This window comes from Nothobranchius furzeri, chromosome 18 (assembly GCF_043380555.1).
Source record: "Nothobranchius furzeri strain GRZ-AD chromosome 18, NfurGRZ-RIMD1, whole genome shotgun sequence".
Lineage (NCBI taxonomy): Eukaryota > Metazoa > Chordata > Actinopteri > Cyprinodontiformes > Nothobranchiidae > Nothobranchius > Nothobranchius furzeri.
The window spans coordinates 32,320,595-32,340,870 of record NC_091758.1 but is presented as its reverse complement, the minus strand read 5'-3'; the positions used below and the strand labels follow the sequence as shown (position 1 = coordinate 32,340,870).

At 43.3% G+C, this 20,276-nt stretch overlaps 2 protein-coding genes across 2 annotated transcripts; one reads left to right on the top strand and one right to left on the bottom strand.

Annotated features, from left to right (window-relative positions):
* Positions 1-2,043: 2,043 nt before the first annotated feature.
* entpd5a (ectonucleoside triphosphate diphosphohydrolase 5a) lies at positions 2,044-9,868 on the top strand. Its single transcript, XM_015970140.3, has 13 exons — positions 2,044-3,726; positions 4,040-4,119; positions 4,338-4,481; positions 4,932-5,007; positions 5,109-5,144; positions 5,687-5,775; positions 5,866-5,945; positions 6,028-6,089; positions 6,186-6,287; positions 6,955-7,098; positions 7,197-7,250; positions 8,333-8,448; positions 8,547-9,868. Exons 1-13 carry the CDS (start codon positions 3,306-3,308, stop codon positions 8,628-8,630), a joined length of 1,488 nt encoding a protein of 495 aa, XP_015825626.1. The 5' UTR covers positions 2,044-3,305; the 3' UTR covers positions 8,631-9,868.
* Positions 9,869-9,919: 51 nt separating this feature from the next.
* Positions 9,920-20,266, bottom strand: coq6 (coenzyme Q6 monooxygenase). The gene is made up of 13 exons (XM_015970142.3): positions 20,150-20,266; positions 19,835-20,066; positions 19,507-19,641; positions 16,545-16,603; positions 14,660-14,786; positions 12,475-12,605; positions 12,282-12,389; positions 12,115-12,177; positions 11,916-12,023; positions 11,115-11,317; positions 10,886-11,001; positions 10,572-10,738; positions 9,920-10,043 (listed from the first exon to the last, which is right to left on the bottom strand). Exons 2-13 carry the CDS (start codon positions 20,031-20,033, stop codon positions 10,014-10,016), a joined length of 1,446 nt encoding a protein of 481 aa, XP_015825628.3. The 5' UTR covers positions 20,034-20,066; positions 20,150-20,266; the 3' UTR covers positions 9,920-10,013.
* Between the last annotated feature and the right edge of the window lie 10 nt (positions 20,267-20,276).

Genomic DNA, 20,276 nt, shown 5'->3' with positions numbered 1-20,276 from the left:
GACTAACTCATGAATGATTCATAACAGAAGCAGTCAGTGAGCTTAAATGGATTACTGGTGTCTAAATGCTGCACATTTTAAAATATTTATTGCAGCATTACACTCCGGGGTAAAGAGAGGCTCTAGGCCAGGAGTGGGGAACCCTGGTCCTCGAGGGCCGGTATCCTGCATGTCTTTGCTCCAACACTTCTGATTCAGTGGTTGATTCACCTGTTCTGCAGCTCATCAAGCTCTGCAGAAGCTTGGTAATCACCTGTTGATTGAAATCAGGTGTGATGATGCAGGGTTGAAACTAAAATATGCTGGATGGCAGCCCTCCATGGACCAGGGTTCCCCACCCCAGCTCTAGACTAACACAAGGAGTGGGATGCGTAGAGAGGACGTTCAGCACGTTATGCTAAATGACCACCGAAAATCCATTTTTTTCAATAAATCTGCTGTGGTCTCTAACATGAACGAATGCCTTGTGAGTTATTTCTGTTTCAGGAAGTAGGGGGCCGAAATTTGGAGTCTTTGCTCATTATTTGGGGCAGCAGTAGCTCAGGTGGTAGAGCGGGTTGCCTCATGATCATGGGTTCGATTCCAGCTCCTGCCAGGGGATCCTGCTGTTGTGTCCTTGGGCAAGACACTTCACCCAACTTGCCTGTGTTAGTGGTGGTCAGAGGGGCCGACGGCACCAAATGGCAGCCTCGCCTCTGTCAGACCTCCCCAGGGCGGCTGTGGCTACAAGTAGCTTCCCATCACTAGCAGTGTGTGAATGTGAGTGTGTGAAAGCGTCTATGGGTGTCTAGAAAAGTGCTATATAAGTTCAATGCATTATTATTATTATTATTATTATTATTATTGATGAGAGACGGACATCTCGCCTCTGATTGGCTAGCAGTAATGCAACTTTTCCACTGCCTCAGTTTGCATTACAATACTGATGTTTTATCTCCACAAGTAACTGTAGCCTGAAATAATTCTGCTATGTTGTGAAGTTGCTAACACTAACAGTTAGCTTCTACTAGCTGAGACATGCTCTGCTCTCTCCTGGCTTCAACAGTCAACACAACCTTCCGCATTCTTGAGCTAAAATGGGTGCATCCATGAATGCAACTTGACAATGGGAGATAGATTGAAGAACAGCTTCTCTCCATCTGCCGTTAGACTTGTGAACAGCTTATAAACACACAACCATGCTCGTCTTCTGTACTTGACATAACGTCACGTTATCGGCCATATTACCATTACCTGCCTTTTTTATTGCAAAGTTTTATGCTAGTTTATTATATTTTATTCTACTTTATTCTATTTTTAATTATATTATTCATGTTATATGTAGCACGTTAGTACCGAAGCAAGTTCCTAGTTTGTGAATTGTTTGTTCACTGACATTGGCAATAAACCTTTTTCTGATTCTGATTCTGAGATGTGGTTTTTTTTCTATCGGCAGCCAATGCAGGAAGTAGTGCTAGAAGACTGTTTTTACGTTCCACATGCATGTGAAAATAGATCGACCGATTGTATTTCAAAAAGAACAAATATCAAACATTTCATTGTGAACTTCTTCATTAGTGCTTAGGAATTGCCCTCAGCAGGGGGCTCCAAGCTTGCTGTCAGGGTGGCACTGGCCCATCTTGAATTCCCCCTCAGGACTGCCCCTGTCTAGGATCTGTCTGGACACACTTTAAAGAAGTTTTAATTGAACTCAAAAATGAAAAAGTTGATGTTTCCAACAGGATATTTCTGTTGATTTTTTTAAATTAATGCTTTAATACAAAGTTAAAAACCAGGACATCTGAGCACAAGTCAGCGAGAGGCTCGGCACATGTACACTTTGATAGGGGCAAACGACCATTCTGGTGAGCCGCAAGATCGAAAAAAAGGTAGCCACAGTATTTACAAAAAAGGAAGGAGGAAAGAAAGTCCAATATTTTTAGTCCAAATTACAGTGTTGGAACAGTGCTTTGCACAGTTGAGTGTCCAGGGAGTGGAATGGCATGATGGGTGAACACTAGTGCCAAGCCCCACCCTCCCCACATTGTCCTCACTGTGGACTTCCAGCCCCCCCTCCGCTCCCCTTCCCCTCCTGGCAGGGAAAACCAGCAGCATTATGGCGGAACTTCGCTCGAGTTGAAACAAAAGTTTGAGATGGGGTCATTTGTCCTGGGATGCTTCTTTTGGCTTCTTTTCCAAATCTTTCTGTTGATACAAAGTGGGTGAAAAATATCACAGCAGGGTACAAATCCCAGTTCATTTAAGGTCTTTCAGGGATTTTCTTCTCTTTTTAACTCCCTCCTGCACAACTGTGGGGTATCCTATGCCTTTGCATCCATCCTGCACTACAACCCTGCATGAGAACGCATTAGTTGATGCTCTGCGGCATGATGCCACACCAAACTCCCACCTAAAGTGGAGAAACTGCCACTCATGCTTCTCATACATTCTCTTGTGCTGTGCAGCCTAAACATTTTTCCCTTGGAAATCCTGTGGTTAACAGAGAAATGAGTAGGAGTGAGATGATTGCTGACATTCTTTAAACCTTTTATGCCAGCTGGAGTGTGAGTCAGATTTGCATTTTTCAAAAGGTTGATGAAACAGCAACAAGAGGATTTAATACGAGTGCAAAGAGGCTTTTTTTTTCTTCTGAAAAAGTGGGATTAGTTTCAGGGCAACAGCAATTTTAAAATAAAGTCACACATTATTGGACAATCATAAAGTGCATGCAGCAATTATAAGCCCAGATCTTATCAGACGGGCTATAACAGCAAATTCTGCATCACACAACTTAAGTATAAGCACTTATCAAATTATAAAAGTTCAAAAAAGTAGCAGCATGAAGGAATTTCTGAGGCAAGCTCCAATATAGGAAATGAGTATTAAGGAGTATTTTAAGAATTTTTTCTTTTGAGTTCATCAGAGTGAAAATGTATTTCTTTCACATCCATAAAAAGTATTTTTCTTCATTCATGAAGGAATTTTCTTTGGCTTTAGAATAAGCAGTAAATAAGAGGAGGAGAAGACCAAAATAAACCACCTTTTAAAATATGAAAGGAAAAAACTGCTGCAGCAGGTAATGAGGCTTAGTTCAGCTCACAGGAGGGTGGAGGGGGGCACTCCTGATGGAGTTGGGATGGACTGGAACAGGATTGGTGGATGGCTCCTCTCTGCATGGCTCCATGCCAAGCCCTTATGTCTTTATATACCGTAATCAGATGGCCGGACAGTCCTGAGTGAGCATTGCATCCACTCTGCCTCCATCCGCCTCCTCCAGCATCCTCTCTGAACCCCAGCCGTCCCTCTCCTCTCGGGCTCTCAGCACCATGACCACGCCGACCATCATCCTCACTGTGTGGCTTCTGGCCGGGAGCCTCTTCACGGAGGCGACCTACTACCGCCACCACCGTTACGTCCCCCACTACCGCTACCGGGAGCACTCAGCCAACACAGAGAACCTCCTCCCAGACGCCTCCAACCCGGCGCCTGAAGCCACGCGGTCTGGCGTGCCCGAGGTGTTCCACCCAGCGCCGCCCGTCATCCACCAGATCCCGGAGGCTTTCCACCCGGTACCCGAAGTGGTGCATCCTGCACCTGATTCCCATCTCCTCCATCAGATGCACCATCACACCGCGGCCGAGGCGCCCTTCTCTCCCGGGCAAAGCCGCGTTTTCTATGGGATCATGTTTGATGCCGGCAGCACCGGAACCAGGATCCACATCTACAAGTTCATTCAGAAAGACCCCGGTAGGTGCAAGGCTCTCTCTCCCTCCCTCTCTCTCTCTGCACTTGCAGCGCACTCCCACTCTGGTTGCTGTTAGGTCATTCACTGTGTGGTGTCAGGACTCTGAGTGCATGAGCAAATCTAAAAGTAGCAGATGGAGGACTTTTAATTAGTCTGTCTAACTCAACTGTGGAAATTAAAGCTGTAAAACCTTTCAAACTGGGTCTGGATGTAGGCGAAGGGCAAAAACGAAGAAAATGTGTATAAATCACTAACAAAATACATTTTTGTTTCAGCTTTAATGTTTAAATGACATTTTTGTGACTTTTTTTGTAGTTGAGCTTCCAGTTCTGGACAATGAAATGTTCCATGCTATCAAACCTGGACTGTCAGAATACAAGGACAAGCCTGAAGAGGTATGTAAGCCCATTGAAATAATCATTTCTTTTTTTTCCAGGTAGTAGGGAGTTGCTCGATGTCAGAGAACCACTAAACCACTTGGATTTGCTTTTGGGTTGGGTTCATGTGATGCAAACAATGTGCAATTCCAAAAATTCCTGCTTCCCCATGCATTCCCCTCTGATGCATACATCTGCACTGCTCAAAGAAACATATTTTGGTTTTCCTGTTGCAGGGAGGGAACACCATCCGTCAGTTACTAAAAATTGCCAAGAAGACTGTGCCAGAGGAGGAGTGGAAACGGACACCTGTGGTCCTGAAGGCCACGGCGGGTCTGCGTCTGCTGCCTGAAGAGAAGGCCAATGCCCTGCTGAAGGAGGTGAGGCACGTTTTCACTCTGCCCTCAGACAGTTTGGCCGTCCCACCAGGATCGGGATGAGAAAACCACTAAGTGCTTACAAGTGTCACTAAACGAAAAGGCAGCAAGTCTGCCCATTTGGTGGCTATCATGTTCTGAAGAACAGCTGTTGTTGGGTTGTGCGGAGCAACCCTATTCGGCATTTTAAGTATCATACAGGCTGCTGTTCCAGCCATGTCTGTGGTTCAGTTATCTGCCACTTAAAAACGCATCAAGTTCAGACAACGAAGATCTTTAGGAAGTGGTTAAAACAAATCCAGTTTTTCCACCCCCCCCACCCCCCCTCCAAAAAAATCCTATTTCTATGTGCTCGACAGCAAAAACGTAAGAAAAAAGAAATCAACGGTACATGAAGCATGAAAAGCACAAAGTTCTTTGAACTTTTTATTAAAAAACTGATGAATTTCACAGGTACAAGAAGTGTTTGAAGAATCACCTTTCTACGTGCCAAATGAAAGTGTTTCAATCATGAATGGAGCCAACGAAGGTCAGTGATCTTTTATTGCTTCGGGCCACATTTTATTGTCGTTGTGATCACCTCTAAGGCAGGTTGACTGATGATGTGTTTTTTTGTTCGTGTGGTTTTAGGAGTCCTCGCCTGGGTCACTGTGAACTTCCTTACAGGTAAGGCATAGCTTGTGTTATATGGTGGTGTTAGAGGTACACAGAATTCACGAAAAGAGACTCTTGTCTCATTTCTAAGCCCAAAACACAACAAAAGCTCAAAAATGTCTTATATTTAAAGGTGCAGCATGTAAAAATATAGTGAGAATTTTATAGGGAGAAAATCCCCAAAAAAGTCTAATGTTTCATTTTGGAAGGAAGGTTGTCCAGCTGGCAGAAGGGTTGTCAGTTTATCTCCTTTCAAAACAAAGGAAGGAGGGGCATAACCACTGTTTACCATCAGTGAGTATGGGGTTGCCATGTCTCCTGCGAGCTAATGCTGCAGCACCAACAATAATTTCACGCCGGCCGGCAAAAAGCTCCAGATGTGTAAAGTGGTTGCAGTAACCCAATTTTACCACAGGATGTCATTTTCACTGCATTTCTACATAATGCACCTTTAAAATGAGAAATGATTCCTTCAGATTAGACAATAAGCATCTTCACCATCACGGTGCTCCATCCTAGCTTCTGTCACTCACCTTCTGCGTGTTCCCCCACAGGACACTTGTACTCCAACACCAGGAGGACGGTGGGGATCCTGGATTTGGGCGGAGGTTCCACACAGATCACCTTCCTTCCAAAGTCAAAGGTGATTTAAATATTTCATGTGGTTAAAAAATTAAAAAAGGACTTCAGTACTAATAAAAAATAGTAATTAACATTTGTTTTAATCCAACAGAAAACAATTGAAAATGCCCCGCCCACTTTCACAGCCAGATTCAACCTGTTCAACAACACGTATGAGCTCTACACACACAGGTGAATAACTAAAAAAGTGTCAATGATGTTTTATTTTTGAGATTTGAAAGTAAAACACACATCATTTGTGTCACCTCAACAGCTACCTTGGGAATGGGATAGTGGCGGCCCGCTTGATGACCCTTGGAGCTCTAGGAGCTGATGGTAGAGTATCCCACACCTGTTATCACCTTCCTTGTGTTTGCTTTGGGAAAACAACTTCATCACATGGTGAACATTTTCTTGTTTTTGTTTTTCCAGGCCTGGATTGGAAAGTCTTCACCAGTTCCTGCCTTCCGAAAAAATTCAGAGAAGAAGTGACTTTTGCAGGAAGCACCTATAAAGTTAGCGGGATTCCAGGCGGTAAGATAAAAGCATCCCGCGGTTTTGAACGCCGTCCCAGTGTTTTGTGTCCAGCAATCCACGCATTCCTCTCTCAGCTCAGGAACACAATAGCGTACAGTACAATAAAACTCACGTGAGAGCATATATCAGCTGAAGCTCCTTTAATCTTGGCACCAAACACATGTTTTGTCGTCTTCTATTTCTCTGCGTTCCCACTTGAACAATTATGCTGTCATCAACCTTGTATTTAAAAGAAACAGAAAACTGTCAGTTCGCTTCACAAATAAGGCAGCGCCTCCCACACCACAGTCAAGTAACCAGAAGATGCCCGGCTTGTCCCTGACTTGTTGTTTTTTGGTGTGTAAAGAGCAGCTTGATCTGGCCTGCTCACAATTATGTGGTAAAAATAGACAACACAACAGGGCTGCTCTAACTGCCGCACTTGTCAGCACATGGTTTCGCCAGCACAATTGGCCCAACTGTACCCATGGGGCCGTGTGAAACTTGCCCTTCTGGGGCTTCCCTTGTGTATAATCTGGTGAGCCCCTAGTTTCCAAACCGCCCGCTGACCTCGGACTGAGGCTCCCAGCTGCATTCCATCCATTGTTGCGACTGAAATCCTTTTTTCTCCCCCATCGCATCTGTCAGCATTAAACAAAAATCTTCTTCTGCCTTGTTTCTTCAGGTTATGCAGGTTATAAGCTGTGCTACTACGAGGTCCAGAGGGTCATCAAAGGTATATTCCACCAGCCGTACGAAGTGAAAGGCAGCAGCATCTTCTATGCTTTCTCCCACTACTTCGATCGAGCCGTGGAAACCGGACTGGTTGGTGAGTGAAAACCCAACCGGACACCTTTCAGTGCTATTATCTTTCCTGCTAATTATAAAGTGGACGTTCTAAATGCATGTTTGCTTTCTGCACGCAAGGCAATCGAGGCGGTGCGGTTGAAGTCAGGGACTTTAAGAAGAAAGCCAAAGAAGGTAAGAGTCAGTGCTGCAGGTTTAAACCTTCAGGCAACAAGAGAATGTTCTTTAAACACGTTGGCGAGCAGGTTCACCGTGAATCCAATTTTACTGTTATCTTTTAAATAATTTCAGTTATGCTGTTTCACATGCATGCTAAATGTGAAAAAGTCTGCTTCCCCCATCCGCTGCACTAGCCGCCAAAAGAAAAATGACAGGGAACCAGTCGGGTCAGAAACCCATCTTGGCTCATGACCGAGGAAGACTGTTGTTGATTTAGCAGCCAGGAGAGAGCAGAGCTCGTCCGAGCTAGCAGAAGCTAACAATTAGCATTAGCAACTCTACAACATGGGAGAAGTCCTTCAGGTTTAAGTTATTTGTGGAGATAAAACATCAACATTGCAGAGTGAATGGAGGCAGTGGAAGAGTCACGTTGATGTTAGCCAATCAGAGGCGAGATGCTAGAATATCATGAATATTGATAAGAAAGTCTCCCAATCCTGCCGTTTTCTACCTCCCACTCCTCCAACTAATTTCTACTGCCTGAAACAGGAGCGCCAGAGCTTTATTATTTTTTTAACGACAGAGATTATCTCACTCGCATTCATTTTTTACAAGAGACCACAGCAAATGTACTGAATAAATGAGTGAATGAGAGCTTTAAACCTGCACCCATTAGGTCTGATTTACATGGATGCACCATAGATCCTTGTTTGTATCAAGAAGGAATGAGTTGGTGTCTTATGTAAGACCCTTTTGAGTTGTGAGAACATTGTCACATGGCGTCGAGTAACAATTGTGGCTCAAAACTCGGCTGGCAGCTGAGCTGAAGGTGTCTGCAGGGCCCAGGCAGGAAGGCACCTGACAGCCACACACCACCTGGATGCTTAAACACACAAACACACCCACCCGTAGCCCTGCGCTGACCCTCAGCCGCACTCCTCACACCTCCCTGCTCATGCAGCCAAACAAAATAGAAATCCCAGTCATGTAGCACAAGGGCTAGAAGTGTTTTTTTAACGCTATTAGGTGAAAATTTTAAACAAAGAAAATAGATTCCAAGATTTTATTTAAATAATTGATCTTGTTTTTGTTTGCAGTGTGCAACAAGATGACCAAATATGGTGCCATCAACCCCTTCCTCTGCATGGATATGACGTATATCACCTGCCTGCTAAAGGAGGGCTTTGGCTTCAAGGAGAGCACAATGCTGCAGGTGAGATGCTCAAGCCGTGGTCCAAGAATCTAAATGGAGAACTCATCAAAATAACCATTAAGTTTTAATGGAGAATCTCCTCTCACTTTGTTCAACAGCTGGCCAAGAAGGTGAACAATGTGGAGACGAGCTGGGCCCTCGGTGCGACCTTCGACTTCTTCAGAAACTTCAACATCCACTAAGGACAGTGTGCACTAGTTGCAGCTGGCACTGAGAGAGACAGTCTGTCACTGTGGGTCCTCCTTCCATCCTCACCCACCACCACACCCCAACCCCCTCCTGTCACCAAACCTCAGCACCCTGCAAACACTTCATGAACTGTTTTTAAACAAAAAAGCAAAATAGAAATCACTATATTTTTATAAGGCCATCTTTTTCTACTGTATGTTGAGCTCAGAATTGGTGGGCTGATTTTATTTTTATAAAACGTTTACATTTTATGGTTCCTTATGGGTGGGGGATCTGAAATCTTCCCTGACCAACCTGTAAAGAGGGTATTTTTGGAGGCGATGCAAGGAGTCATGGTGTTTTGGTGCTTACTTTGGTCCTGGTGTGCGCTGTTGCAGCATAGTGGAACAAACTTAGACACTAGTTGCTGGAGTTGCAACCACAATTGTCTTTCTAGATGCTTGTAAATCCATTCTCTCTTTATTCTGGCAGTAAACAGTTTTTACAGGACCCTAGTTCGTTTGCTTAGCATTAAACAAGTAAGACATCATTGGAAAGGGAGCAGCTGACTACCATGCAGCATTTTTGCTGTTTTTTTTTCCTCAACTTTGCACAAAACACTTTACCTGCAGATATTGTAGCTTATGAACAGTTGCTTTGATTTCTTTTACCGTTGTAAATATTCTTTAGTGTTGGGCTCGCCATGATTCAGACACAGAGAAGGTTGTGTTTTTATTGGTGCAGTTGGTATTATTTTATTTAGTTTTTAACAGTAACCCTATCAAGCTTGATTAAACGGCAGGGGTCTGAGCTGAACCACTCCGATGGTGCACCCAACAACTTCATCTACAGAATAAGAACTAAAACACAAATTATGTATAAACTCCTCTGGAAACTTGTCCTTTTCCACTTTGTTGTAAAATCTTTCTTGTGAATTGTACAAATATTTAAAAAAATGAAAGTTTACGCAAGAGTATTTTTATTATTCTCATGCAAAATTCTTTTTTGCCTACAGTATGCTGTCTTTTTCATTATTAAACGTATTCAGTTACTACTGCTGTATATATACACAATGTAAACTTAGTGAAATGGTTTGGCAGGAACATCTTTTACATCACACAGTTGCCGAGATCGTCTTTGTCTATTAGTGTCGATACTTTGATTTCCGATACTATGTAAATGTTTTTCATTAAATCTTGTGACATAAGGGAATTCTAAACATGTATGTTTTAATAAAACATGGAAAATGTGATTTGACTCAAACGTTTCTAACTATCAAACATAAATAATGGAATCAGAGTAATAAATATCAAAAGGTTTTATTCATTTATTTTACACCAAAAGATTTTAAAGCTGAAAATGACTGAAAATCCAACACGCACTCTTCTGCAGGTTTATCACTTGCTTGCGTAGGCCATGATCTGCTCCTGAAACGAGAAAACGAAGCAGAAATAAGATTGTGCAACCTTTGAATCACGCTTTTCGAAAGCTTGCTTTGAGTGAGTGGAACTGCAAACCTAAACAAGACCTGTAAACTTCTGAACTCAGCGTTTAATATGGAAAAATGTCACTTTTAACTCAGTGAAACGCCTTCGCAGCCAGTTACAGCTATGTCGGTTAGAGATACTTAGTAGGAAATAAAGTCATTTCACATGAGTGGTCGGTAATAAAAGGAGTGTGAAAACACAAGCCAACACCACTGTCCGCTGCCCCAGGGCCAGCAGTGCACCCCACCCACACACTTTTGGTAACACTAAATTTAGGGCTAAACTTAGACGCCATAGTAGTAGGTTCAGAACTCTTGAAATTATAGGCACTGCTACGGTAAAGCTCCATGTAATCAGAAAGAGAGGGTGGGGTCATGGTGTGGGCGGAGCTTAGAGTTGACAGGTGGTTGATTTGATCTGAGCGCGATCCAGGTTGGAGATGCCAAAGCAGACGGAGATGGAGCCTACTTTTAAAGCTGGGAGCATGTTGGTGGCCTGCAGACCGAAGGTGCGTAGGAGAACCACAAAGGCCGCGTTGGTGGAATAAAGTCGCTTCATGAGGTCGATTGCAGCCATCATGGGCAGATTGTGTCGCTGACGCTCAGTCTCGTACTCCAACAAGTGCTGGATTGCTCCTGCACAAAACACAAGTAAAAAAAAAAGTGACAATTTGGTTTTTTATTTATAAAAAAGAGCAACAGTCATTTGGAAAATCTGCTGCTCTTTAAAGACTGAATCATCAGATCGCGTTTAAGTTTTGGCATCAGAAAAAGCTCACTGACCCAGGTCTTTCCCATCAAAAGCTGCCTGGCTCAAGAGCTGCGTGAGGCAAGCTACATCCCCAAATCCCAGGTTGGCTCCCTGACCTGCTAGCGGATGAACACGATGAGCTGCGTCCCTGCAACAAGAACAAATCATCTACAATCCAGAAACATTCATGTAAGGATCTTCTGAAAATACCAGCAACCATTCCTAAAAGCCAACATGGATGGTGACGGTTGTTAATCTTACCCAATGAGCGCAACTCTTTGCCTGATGTACTCAGATGCGTGACCCATTCCTAATGGGAACATCACCCTGCTCTTTGGGCCGATTCCCGCCACGCTCGGTGGAAGCTGTCGAGGTGAACCTGCTGATGGCGTCATGGTGGAAAGGGCGCCCCGGAACAGAGAGCTCGCTGTCTCAATTAGGTCTGAGTGGTTCTCATTATTCCACTGCCAGCGACACATTTATTCAAAGGGAAGAGAAAAATGACCAGAAGAGAGAGAGAGAAAACAGACATTATCCTTTTTTGTGGATGGAGAATTTAGCTGACACAGGAGCAAAGCTGAACTCCAGGCCAGGGAAAGTGCTCCCCCACACCCCTTCCTTCCTAACGAAATGGTTTGGCAGGGACTCGGGAGCTGAGCTAATTAAAAGAAGATGCCGGCCAGGCGTTGCAGTTGAATTAGCTCTGTTTGAAAAACATTCCATGCAGTAATGGTCGACACTGGGAGACCACAGGTTTAATTAGCAAACCAGGCCTGTGACCGAACGTGACTAAACCGTGGTGACCCCATCCATCAGCAGGCCAAGTAAAAATAGCCAGCTTGGGAAAAACGGAGCTTCTCCAAACACGGATAGGTATATCATCCCTGCAGAGGATTATTATTGTTGTATGGAGACTGGGCTAAACAATGACCAAATTGTTTGTGTGAGTCACTCAAATCAGCTCATGAGGTAGGCGTTTGGAGAATCCCTGCACACAAACCCAGATCACTGACAGATCCTAAACACAGCATCGGCCAATTTAAAGGAAACAGCCAGACTCACGAAAGCAGAGTTGACTGCATCGACGAAGCTTTCTTCTTCCAGCTCCAGGAGCTCCTCGGCTAGTTCAGGGCTAGTTGACCAAACCAGAGAGCTCTCGGTGTCTGATAGCTGAGGAGAAAGGACAACAGTCAATGAAACCCCTCCCCCTCAAAGAAAAACCTCGATGGTGGGGATAATTAGCACGACTTAGAAATATTACCGGTAACATCGCGATAGGGCCTGTTGGGAGGAATCTCTGCCATGCAACATTGTTTTCAGTGGGCTGGAACACACAATGCATCATTACATTTTAGAGATTAAACATAATGCAAACAGAAACTGTACTTTTAGAAAAGTTCAATGAGAAATGTTAAAAATGGCGATCACCTCGGATAGGCGCAGCACTGCCACCACGGCTGATTGATCATAATTCCACTTGACCGTAGGTATTCCCAACTCCTGCCTCACCATCGAGTTTGGTCCATCAGCGCCGATCTGCGCGGCACACGAGAAGCAGAAAGTTTAACCCTAACCCAAGACAGGAGCACGTCTACAGTTTGTACGAGGGAACTGAACCTACCAGAAGCTTCGTTTGAAGAGTTTGTCCACTCGCCAAAGTGACCTGCACCCATGGGACGGCGTCCGCTGTGCGGTGGAACACAGGCCACGTATACTTCACCACCTTAGATCTGTACTTAACTTGCACATTATCTAACAACAAAAACAGGGAAAAATAAGGAAATTGCACTTTTAAAATAGATTTGCAAAAGCTGACTTTCTGACATCGAAGAAGATGAAGAAGAAGAAGATTTCTATAGCGCCTCTCAAGACAAAAATCGCGAGGCGCTTCACAAAAACAAAAAATGTAAAAAATTATTTAGAAAATGATTACAAATATATTTAAAATGAGCAAAAATAGACAATTGTGATAAAAATGTAGAGAGCGAGAGAGAGTGAATAGGAAAGAGGGAAATCAGTGGATCCTGAGGAAGGTGGAATAGGTGGGGGGAGCAGAACAAGGAGAGGGTGATGAAGGTCACACAAAACCAGCCTGAACAGGTGAGTTTTCAGCTGCTTGTTAAAGGAAACCACTGAGTCCACTGATCTCAGGCTCAGGGGGAGAGAGTTCCAGAGTCTGGGGGCCACAGCAGCAAATGATCTGTCACCGTTGGTCTTTAGCCTGGTGCTGCACAACCAGTAGGCTTTGATCACTGGACCTCAGGGACCTGCTGGGGGTGTAGGGACTAAGAAGATCACCAATGTAAGATGGTGCTTGTCCATGTAAGGCCCTATAGACCAGAACCAGGATCTTGAAGTGAACCCTGAAGTTGACTGGCAGCCAGTGAAGCTGGAGGAGAAGCGGGGTGATGTGGGTGTGTTTGGAGGACTTGGTCAGAAGCCGAGCACAGGCATTCTGAACCACCTGTAGACGGTTCAGGGAGGTTCTGCTCAGACACGTGAAAAGAGAGTTACAGTAGTCTAAGCGTGAGGAGATGAAGGTGTGGAGAACAGTCTCAAGTTCAGAGCGAGACAGAATGGGACTCAGCTTAGCAACGTTCCTGAGATGGAAGAAGGAAGAGCGAACAAGAGAACTGACATGAGAATCCAGGGTGAGAGCTGGGTCAAAGGTCACACCAAGATTCCTGATGGAAGGTTTGGTGTGAGAAGCAAGCTGACCAAGAGAGTCTCTGACTTTGGGAACCAGCTTGTCTGGGGCACAGATGAGGATCTCAGTCTTATCTTCATTCAGCTGATTGGGTCTATGAATGCATCATTTCAGTAAATCCGTGCTTTGCTACTTTTACTTTAAAAATTAAAGGAAAGGATGGCTATTGCAGTCAAAGTGGGGAAAGATCTATAAACCACCCCATAAAACACCACTGGCTTTCCTCGCTGGCACGTGGGAGCTGCTAAGCTTCACGTTTTGACAGTCTTAATGGTCTTGGCCTGCCGCATTACACCGACTAATAGTGTTTATCTACAAGTTCTCCCCTCCGCTCGTTAGAAACGTTGCCAGCTCCTTAGATTTTACACTTAAAGCTGCCCCTGCTCCTAAAATATCAGCGGCTGGTCACCCCACACACAGAAGGATTTTGAAGTACGCTGGCTCGTGCTGACTTGGAGCGGGACCCATCCGCAGAGCTGCTACTGGTTCCTGCAACGTCAACTATCGGTTTTCTGTGATTGGAGCACGCTGAAAACAGCCGGCGAGGACCACACTTGTCATGTACTGCATCTTCCGCATAACAACACAGAGGCTAAAAGAAGAGCAGAGGGAGAGTGAAGCGGACACATGGGAGGCACGAGGCCCAAAACGTGCCGGAACCACACAGCCCCTGCTTGGTGCTAAATGTTAAAAACTGTTTATAAATATGCCAATCAAACTCCCGAGCACAAAAGAATAGCTGAGCTTTATAAGAGAACCTCAAAAAAGTTGATCATATGTCAACAGCAAGGCAGCGTTCTGCTCTGTTGGGGATTTTGTGTCTCGTGAGGTGGCGAGGCTTCGGAGCACATGGGCACTCTAAATAGGTCACTGGACCATTTCACGTGTCCTCAGAGCGCTACGGCTCCCAAAATGTGAGGAAAAACACGGATGGATCCAAGTGCCGGTATTTAAAAGCAGTTATATGAAGGGACTGCAAACAAGCAGAACCTGAGGACAGGATATGTGGCGGCATTAAGCGCCAGACTCAGAGCGGGATGGAAAAGACAACACGCTACTGTGTGGTCATTCATGTTTTACTCATACATCCTGTCCTTACCGGGCAGGGTGTCCAGCTGTTTGGTGATTGCAGCCACGATGATATCGTTCTCCACGATGTATGCCATCTCGTCCAGCAGGTCCTCCTTATCGAATGTGATCAGGGCATCTGAGCAGGCATCCCAAACCTAAATGAGAGACTCATTATGCCTGTGGTCCACAAGTCTATGCTTAAATAAATTCCTCCTCCCTAAATTTAGCAGGGCATTTCAGTGAGATAAACACATCAAAGTTACACCCAAAGCGACGACGGTCAGCGTCCCTCTGAAGACGGACAGCCGACTTCATCTCAGTCGAGCTCTGTGAGGTGGAGAATCGGATTTATATTCTGTGATGTGGATTTTTTCCTCTTTTTCTGCCAAACGTCAAACTTGGAAACCCAAATAAAAAGTGACACGTTTGTGAACACTACAGAGTGTCAATATTTATTCACACCTAAAAAAGTGGCATCGTGAGATAGACTTGTTTGAGTCGAACAAGAACGGGTGAAAAAGTGTTTGTACGAGGTTAATTCTCCTCCTGAGCTGTAACTATGGCAACACAACCTGTCATTCGGCAGTAATATGCTGCCACACAGCTTTTTTCCAACTTGCCATAAAGTAGGGGGATATACCCCACAGTCAAACCACTAATGGTAGTTGGTCTGCAACTTGTGATAAGTGGTTAGGAAGAAAGATTTACTGAGACCAGCCCAAAAATTGTTTTGGTTTCGTTAAATGCTGGTGAAATGATGCCCTTTTGGGGCTGAATAAGTTATTGCTTTTTGAGCAAAATTTAAACAGTATTCTTCATAGCAGCTTTATAGTGAAGAAAAAAAAGTGGGAAAAATGCTACTTGCTGTCTTTTTCAAATTCTCAGAACCAAGTTTAAGAAGAAAGAGGCACTTTACCGCCGAGAAACCGCACTATTTAGAGTTTACGTACAGTACATACTGTCCAGTTCAATGGCTGGGATGTATACGACTCAAATTTGGTGGGCAAACAAGCCAAAACAGTGGTAGAAGAGTGAAGGTATAATGGGAGACGTACACTGCCATAATCACTGTAAAGCACAGCATGATGACATATTGGGCCTAAAGAGAAACCCTGCGGTCGAGTGTTTGGTACACAGAGACCACATCTTACAAGAGGGACCAAGCCTGCACCCACAGCCGTAAAGTGGGTTCACCCTGCAGCAAACAACCACTCTCCTAATCTTTCATCTTCTCCCTGCTGTTCACATGAGGCTTCATAATTAGATGTGGAGCAGAAGTAGCAATTTGAAACATCAGAATGATTTACTCCTCATTGAGAACATGGCTTTAATAAATAAAACTTGCACAGTCAGAGAGCCATCCAGTTCCCTGAATCTGCCAGGCGATGGCCTTTCTTTAAATATACCTCAAGCGCAGTTGGTATTTAGTATGCCAGAGCCTCTGCAAAGCTACTGAAAAGACATAAATTGCACATAGGAATGAACAAAATGCATGTTACACGAAACCACCTTTTGCTATTTTAATGTGAACAATTACATATCGTATACATGATTATATGATGCCGCATTGTGATGCTTGCTGATTAATTTGGATGACTGAGTACAAGCAGAGAGTCACAGATTTTTCTCTCCACTAATTACATGGTGCCATGACTGATGACTGACAGAAATACATGTAGTACGCCAGCAAATCTGGAGTCTGGAGGAATCGTTGGGCAAATTTCAACAGAGGAACAGAGAAATTCCAGCAACATTTTCTTGTTATTTTTGTCTTTAAAGTTCTGATAAAGCAGAAACTTTAGCCTTTTTTGTGTGTGTATATATATATATATATATATATATATATATATATATATATATATATATATATATATATATATATACACTTGCAAAAGATTAGCAGTCCAACATACCTGCATCCGTTTATAGGGTTTGCATCTCATTTTTGTGATGTGCTCCCATGCTCCAATACCTGCAAATTACAGGTCTGTGTTGAGCAAATAAATCTGTCAAAATCTGTAAATCAAAATGTGAATACTGTAGTAAAGAGGCAGGATTATATATTTCTACAAGGGATGCAACAATACCACTTTTTTCCAAATTGACACGATACCGATACTTGGATCTGAGTACTCGCCGATACCAATTACCATACAGATACTTCTACCACACAAAAAAATGCTGTGAATTGGAATACAGGTTTTATTTTCTTCTCTGGTTTCAACAGGAAAATACTGTTAGGTAGATAAAAAGTAAAATATATAAATAGAAATGATCACAAAACTAAAATATTAGGTGAACAGAAATGACAAGTTACAGTGAAGCCACTTTCAAGCTACTGCATTGGAATCGGTTCCTGGTATTGGTTAAGCATCCCTATTTTGTACAGATAAAAACTACGGTAGTTAACTAAGAATTTGTTTGGGTTACATTCCTTTCAGAATGTAAATTTATTGAATATAAAGCTGTGAAATCAGCCTTTGCCGTGAGCCTCAAAATTGAGCTTAGATGCATCCTGTTTCCACCTGAGCTGTTTCAGCAGCGTAACTGGTGTCCACCTGTGGTAAATTACACTAACTGCACCTGGTTTGGTAAAGCACACATCTGTTTATACGACATCCGACAGGTGATGATGCATGTTAGAGCACAAACCAAGCTTGAAGCTAAAGGGATTGTCTGTAGAGCTCAGAGACAGGATTGTTTCCAGGTACAAATCTGGGGAAGGCTACAGAAGAAGTTCTGTCCTGGTGAGTTTTCCAATTACAAACAAGACTGTAACATAACAAAATATGGAAAAAGTGATGCGCAGACTTGTGAGCACCATATATAAAACTTCACCAAATAAAGCAAAGCATACTGGAAAAACAGTGACTTGCATCCTGCTTTTGTTGATGAGAAAAAAACTAAAATGTCTATTGAAGGAAATCTGATGCTTCTCCTTTATTAAGGCACATTTACAAACTCCTTTTCTGTCTCTAGAATAATTTACAGATCATTTTCTATAAAGAAAATGATTTCTTCCATTACATTATAAAGTTTATGTTTTAAGTAGGTAAAAAAACTTAATTTTTTAGTACTTTCAACTTGCTGATTATAGCAAATGTCTCAAAACGTTTGCACACCACTGTATTTGCTTATGAAAATTGACGCAAACAATTAGGGATGCACCGATCAGGTTTTTTGTTGCCGATCACCGATACCGATATCAAAGAATGCTGATCACCGATACCGATCACCGATACCGATCACGTGGATTGGCCAGAAATTTTCTACAACATTATAATGAGTGCTACAAACTACATAATCTGGGAATAAAGGAAATGCAACCTAATCTAAAATGGTCTGTATTAAGGTTGTCACGGTGTGAAAATTTAACCTCACGGTTATTGTGACCAAATTACCACGGTTTTCAGTATTATCGCGGTATTTTTTTTAAACGTGCTACATTTTCACACAATTAAATAAACCCTGTATGTCAGGAAATATTGTCCTCAGTATGCGTCTAAATTTAGCCTAAAATGTGTTATTTTGTAATGATGTTGTTTATTTGTTTACATTTTTTCCCTTTAGTCTTTAAAATACCAATATTCGCCCATAACTTCTTATTTTATGTCTGTTTGATGTCATCATTTTAAAAATATTAGATCAGATGATACTCAGTACTCAAGTAGCCTTCTAATCAGATACTTTTTTACCCTTACTTGAGTAATAAACCCTATATCAGGAAAATATTGTCCTCGGTTTGTGTTCCAGTGAGCTTTGCGGATGTGGGAAAATGTCATCAGGCAGTAATCATTGTTAAATTCATAATTATTCTCGGAGAGAGACCAACTCTTATCTGCCCCGGGGAGCCCCGTAATGCATAGCGTCATTTCAACATGGGGGTGTCCGCGACACGGTTTATATGCAGGTAGCGGGCGCTGCGGCTGCTTTATATAGCGACTCGTTGCATTCTCCCTCAACCCAAATCCTCGGATCACGCATTTGAGCTAAAACGCTAACGTTAGCTTGCCTTGCGTTGACTGTAGAGTTGTGGGTGATGGTCATGCAGATGTGTCATGAGATTTGAAGCGTTGCTGCCTTTCACAGACTCTTTTTCTGCACGTGCTGCAAACAGGATAGCCGCCCGTCTTCTATAAACTCCCTCGGCATTCTTCAAATATCTAAAAGATGCCCGTACTTCCCACTTTGTCTTCTCTGAGGGATAATAAATGTCCTGAGCGCTGCCGTCTCCTCCTTTGGTCATTATTTCAGCTTTAGCTTCAAGAAAGTTTTGGTCATTAACAACAAAGCGCGCATGTGCCGCCGGTCCTGCAACTTCAGCAGATGATATGGTGGCTGGTTTAGGGTCACCGCGCCTACACCGCAGCCACGGTAAACCCACCAAGATAATATAGTTCTTTAAAAAAACAAGACGGTTTTTATTGTCAACTTTTTTTTTACCGGGGTTTACCGCTACACTGGTTACCGTGACAACCCTACCTGATCGGTCTGCTTTGATCTATTTTGAAAACTCCGATCAAAACCGATAGGGGCGCTATCAGCCGATTACGATCAAATGCCGATCCATCGGTGCATCCCTACAAACAATGCTTCTAATAGATGATAACGCCTTTAAAAGATTTAAATCCCTGACTCAGACTTTCACAGACTTTAACCTTCACAAAGTGCTGGCAGTGTCCCACGAGGAATATTAGGGTCAGACAGGATTCCTGATAATCCAGACTTCCTGTCTCATCTCTGTTCTACTGTGTAGGGCCAATTTAATTTCACAGACATACAAAAATCTAAAATTTAAGTAGCAATGCTAAACAACAACAACAACAAAAATCTTTAGACAACATTTTGATAAAGTTTTTTTGTGTCAAACTGTACCGCTGAGGAGAGTGGCAGAGCCAGGGCTGATGGAGCTAACCCTGATGCTGTAGGCATCAGGAACCTTCTCCATCACTTTTTTGTGTCCAGCTTCAAGGAGAAGAATCCTTTTACCTGTCAAGTTGGGATCCATTCCTATGAGAAACAGAAAAAGTATCAAATTTACTGTAAACATCCAACAACCCTCAGAAGCTGCAGAATGATTTATGGTTATATGGTAGATTATTTTTCTCTACTGTCACATTTTCCCCTTTAATACTCCACAGCGAATAAAATCACTCAAATGCTTCATTTGAATGAAACGTGGTTACATTTGGGTCACACTCACCTAAGGAACATGCCATAGCAGATCCAACCATCCCTCCACCGGATATTATCACATCATAAACCTCCTTCTTGTCAGAAACTCCTCTGTTTTCTGCACACACACATCCTCTCTTGATGATATTTACAGCAGATATGTGCTTATCTGTTAGTAAGCAACGCAGTCCGTTTAGGGCCAGTGGCGCCCTTGTGAGCTTGTGCATCGTTGTCCTCGGTCTTTTATCCACACGAAACACCTAAAATGGAAAAATACAGACTGCGTTCAGCGTCTGCAGATTTTCATTCAACACTCAGATGGAGAGTCCCCCTTGAAATTTACCTAATAACTGCAGCTGTGTCCTTTCTGTAACCCAGCCATGTTTTGTTGACAAGCGAGCGTCGTAGGGAAATGCTTCCGGTTTCATAACCAATCGCAGTGGACGTACGTTACGTCTAGCGTGGCTACG